Genomic DNA, 4,552 nt, shown 5'->3' on the forward strand with positions numbered 1-4,552 from the left:
TGCAAGCGTACAGCAATGAAAGGGGAGACTGTGAAAGTTTTGCGAGGGAGTGCAAAAACCAAAAATGTTGTACTTTGTCTCACCTTGTGATGTTTCATTAACAAATTTCAGGAGGAGCTCGCGCAGATAATTAACACGGCCAATTCATCATCAGCAATCACTCCCTATCCAATCACTCTCCCTATCCAGTTACTACAGTCCCTTTAAATAACCAAGCAGTCCTACCTTCAGCTATCTCTGATTCCAGCATCCCTCCCACCCCCCCTTTTTATTTCTCTTCACCTCCAGCTAGGGGGGAGCGCTATTGGGTTCGGGCCAAATGCCGAGCTCGGACCCCTCTCCCTGGGCAGGGGGAGTGCCCCGGGCTCGGGAATGACTACCGAGCTCGGAGCCCTCTCCCGGACAGCATGCCAAACACGCTTAACTTTTACGCTGTTTATTATATGCAAAAGCGAACTAGTGAACTATTATTTCTGATGTGAACGTTGAGTACCACTAATTTTTTTACCATCACCATTTCCCTTACCGTTAAAGTAAGTCTTAATCTTAATCTTAAATCTTAATCCACCGCAATGTCCAACTGTCCTGAGCGTGATCACAACAGCCGGCGTGTGACGAAGAACAAGCAACCATAAATTCAGTCGATCAGGCTCAAAATTGGGAGTCGGTGAAAAGTCAACAATCCCGAATGAGTTTGTGTAAGCAAACATAATCTTTTAGTTTTATATCGGTTGCAACAATCAGGATAAGCACAAGTAATTACCATTTTGAGCAGCCATCTGTGATCAGGATAGTTGGACATTGCGGGGGATCAGAGGTAAAAAAAAATCATACAGTACTGTTCAGTTTCTTGCACAGACCGATTGTTTGGTGTCTTAAGACCTCAATGTTTCATCACAAGAGGCAGGGTTTAATTTGGTTTTGTCTGTGTATGTTTTGACTCTCAAAGCTGTGGCTCCCATTGACTGCAATTATATGACTGACAGACAGCAACGGTTTGAGTTAAACATCTTTGTTCGTGTTCTACTGAAGCAAAAAAGTCACCTACATCTTGGATGCCCTGGGGGTAAGCAGATAAACATAACATTTTCATTTTGGAGGTGATCTATGCCTTTAATTACAGTAACATGTCATACTGCATGTATAACATGGACACAAAGATATGAATTGCTACCAAATTGGCCAAATAAAAAAACATTCACTCACTCCACTGGTTTACAATATGTGGATTATATGTGCCATGTGCTTTACAGAGAGGCCAACGCCAACATTGTGCTTTAATCTGAAGACACTACACATCGCTGGGTGTCCTGGGTCTCATGGAGAAACTGTAAGGCATGCACCCGCAACAAGCAATCTTCAAAGATCGGAGTATTTCAGGGTTCCTGAACGCATATAACATGGGGTTAATGATGGAGTGGCAGATGGCCGGAAAAGACGTAATGTAGGTGTAGATCACAGGAGATCTGGTGTCCGCCACCAGTGAGTACATGGCGAGGGGGATCCAACAGAATCCGAAAGTGCCCAGGATGGTGGTAAGGGTGGAGACCCCTTTGGTGGTGGAAGACGAGTGCGAGGTAGTCATAAATTGACGCTGCACGGCGATCTGCTGAGCGTGCCGGAAGGCGATCTTGCAGATCTGGAGGTACAGCTGCAGAATGAGAGCGAAGACCAGGAGGAAGGACACGGCGAGTGCTGCGGCGTTGTTTTTGTTCACCGGTCGACAGATGCTACAGGTGCTCTCGTCCTCCAAGCAGTTCCAGCCCAGGACGGGGAGCAAACCGAACGCTATGCTGATGACCCACATCAACATGAGTATAATGTAGGTGAATATCACTGTGCGGTCTGTGTGGTACGTCAACGCATTGTACAGCGACAGGTAACGGTCCACGGTGATCGCCAGGATGTTGAGCACAGAGGCCGAAAAGGCCGTGATGAGGAGTCCCGCCGACAGCAGCGTGACAAATCCTGAATCGACTATGTAAGTTACAATGAAATTGAGGATCAGGCCCAGGCCGGCTAAGAGGTCAGCAAACGCTAGACTCCCGATGAGGACGAACATAGGCGCTCTCAGTGTTGGCGTGTAGGCGATCAGAGCGATCACAACTGCGTTCTCGCAGGACATGAGCGTGCCCGTCACGCACAGCAGCACGTCCCACAGGTTTAGCGGCACCAGCACCGGCTCCAGCTCCCAGGACGGGGCTGACGACGTGTTTCTTTCCTCAAGTACATCCCAATTTAAAAGAGAAGAAGTGTTTTGGAGTAGGTTACTCATCGCTTCAGCAGGAGGGTGAATCACTGGAAATTAGACAAACAGAAGAGTTAGAGAGACAAGAGTACATGCAGAATCTGCAAAATGTCATACAGGGATCATACAAAATGCATGTTATTTTTTATTTAGTACTGACCTGATTAAGATACTTCACATAAAAGATGTTTACATATAGTCCACAAGAGAAAATAATAGTTGAGTTTATAAAAACTGAATCTGTTCAACAGTTTACATACACTTGATTCTTAATACTGTGCTGTTATCTGAATGATCCACAGCTGTTTTTTTGTTTTTTTTTTGTTTAGTGATAGTTGTTGTTTGTTTGTCCTGGACGGTTAAACTGTCTGCTGTCTGCCCAAATTCTTTGGGACCTGAAATGTTTTCAACATTTTTGTGTATTTGAACCCTTTCCAACAATGACTGTTTGACTTTGAGATCCATATTTTCACACTGAGGACAACTGAGGGACTCATCTGCAACTATTACAGAAGGTTCAAACACTCACTGATGCTCCAGAAGGAAAAACAATGCTTTAAGAGCCGGGGGTGAAAACTTTTGGAACTTGAAGATCAGGGTCATTTGAACTTATTTTGTCTTCTGGGAAACATGCAAGTATCTTCTGTAGCTTCTAAAGGGCAGTATTAAATGAAAAAAAATATATTTAGGCAAAATAAGAAAAATGTAGCCTACACATCTTCATTCTTTTCAAAAGTTTTCACCCCTCTGCTCTTAATGCATCATGTTTCCTTCTGGAGCATCAGTGAGCGTTTGAACCTTCTGTAATAGTTGCATATGAGTCCCTCAGTTGTCCTCCGTGTGAAAAGATGGATCTCAAAATCATACAGTAATTGTTGGAAAGGGTTCAAATACACAAAAATGCTGAAAAACCAAAGAATCTGTGGGACCTGAAGGATTTTTCTGAAGAACAGCAGGTAGTTTAAGAATCAAGTGTATGTAAACTTTTAAACATGAATTTTGTCTCTATATATATATATGTCTACAAGACTATATATCTGTTAAGAACAAACAGGGGACTCATGAACAACTATCACTAAACAAAAAAACAGCCGTGGATCATTCAGGTAACAACACAGTATTAAGAATCAAGCGTATGTAAACTTTTGAACTATGACTCAACTATTATTTTCTCTTGTGGACTACATGTAAATGTCGTTTATGTGGAATATCTGATTCAAATCAGTACTAAATAGAAATAACATTTTGTATAATCCCTTATATTTTGCTTAAATTATTTTATGTAAACCTTTGACTGCCACTTTAGATAGACTAAAATGATTGATTGATTGACTGATTGACTGATTGATTGTGAATGTTTTGGCTTCTCACCACTGTCACATTTGACTCCCTCGGCTGGGGTTTAAAAGACACTTAAAATTCAGTAGTTTCATCAATTTAAGTGCACCGTCATATCAGATGGGAACAAAATGAGAGCTAAATTGGGCTTAATAATGACACTTTGCAACTTATTAAACTGTATACAACCAACATTTAACCGACACTAAAATGTGAATTGTCCACTGAAGAGCTTTTTATAGTCAAAAATCAATTAATAATACTGTTATTAATGTGAACAAAACTCTATATTGTATAAATACAAATAAACGTGACTCGAAAATGACCAAAAAATACACCAGGCTACACAACAAGCGCAAACCGGTTTTAACAGCCGTCACAAATCTGTTAACACATTTCATATCATATTCCAAATAGGAGTGAGCTATTTTTAGACAATTTCCATTTTTAGCCGTCTGCTGCGTGGAAAAAAAAAAGAGAAGCTATACTTCATTCAGACATTTCTAACACTTCTGAGGTGATAATCGAGCCTCTTACCTACAAAATCTCATGCTGTAAATCATTGTCACAAAGAAACACTGGTACCAACCACAGAACGAGCTTGTTTCTCCATCCCTCTCACATCAAGTGAAGATGAAGAATAGATGAGGCTGAGGAAAGCATCCCATGCCGAGCGTGTCTTTTTTGGGATGAGAATGAAGACGTGAGAGAAAAAGAATAGAGCGCCTTGCGTCTGTTGTTGTGTTTATTCTTATTAATTTGCCTTTTAAAAAAAATTCTACGTTTATTAGCATCAAGGTTTCCTACCTGTGCGGCGTTCAGCCTTTGCTTGTCATTCCGCTCATAACGCGTTGGCAGTTCACAGACAGCGGCGGATGCTTGTTAGCTTCTAATTGGTCGCTGAGATGACTCGCACAACTGACGTCAAGAGCTCAGTCTGCGCAATGATTCAGAACATGTGGTACA

The 4,552-nt window shown here is 41.8% G+C and overlaps 1 protein-coding gene across 1 annotated transcript; it reads right to left on the bottom strand.

Moving 5' to 3' along the window:
- Positions 1-213: 213 nt before the first annotated feature.
- On the bottom strand, positions 214-2,275 carry gpr185a (G protein-coupled receptor 185 a). Its single transcript, XM_073824664.1, has one exon. It carries the CDS (start codon positions 2,273-2,275, stop codon positions 1,292-1,294), a length of 984 nt encoding a protein of 327 aa, XP_073680765.1. The 3' UTR covers positions 214-1,291.
- Between the last annotated feature and the right edge of the window lie 2,277 nt (positions 2,276-4,552).

This window comes from Garra rufa, chromosome 19 (genome assembly GCF_049309525.1).
Source record: "Garra rufa chromosome 19, GarRuf1.0, whole genome shotgun sequence".
NCBI lineage: Eukaryota > Metazoa > Chordata > Actinopteri > Cypriniformes > Cyprinidae > Garra > Garra rufa.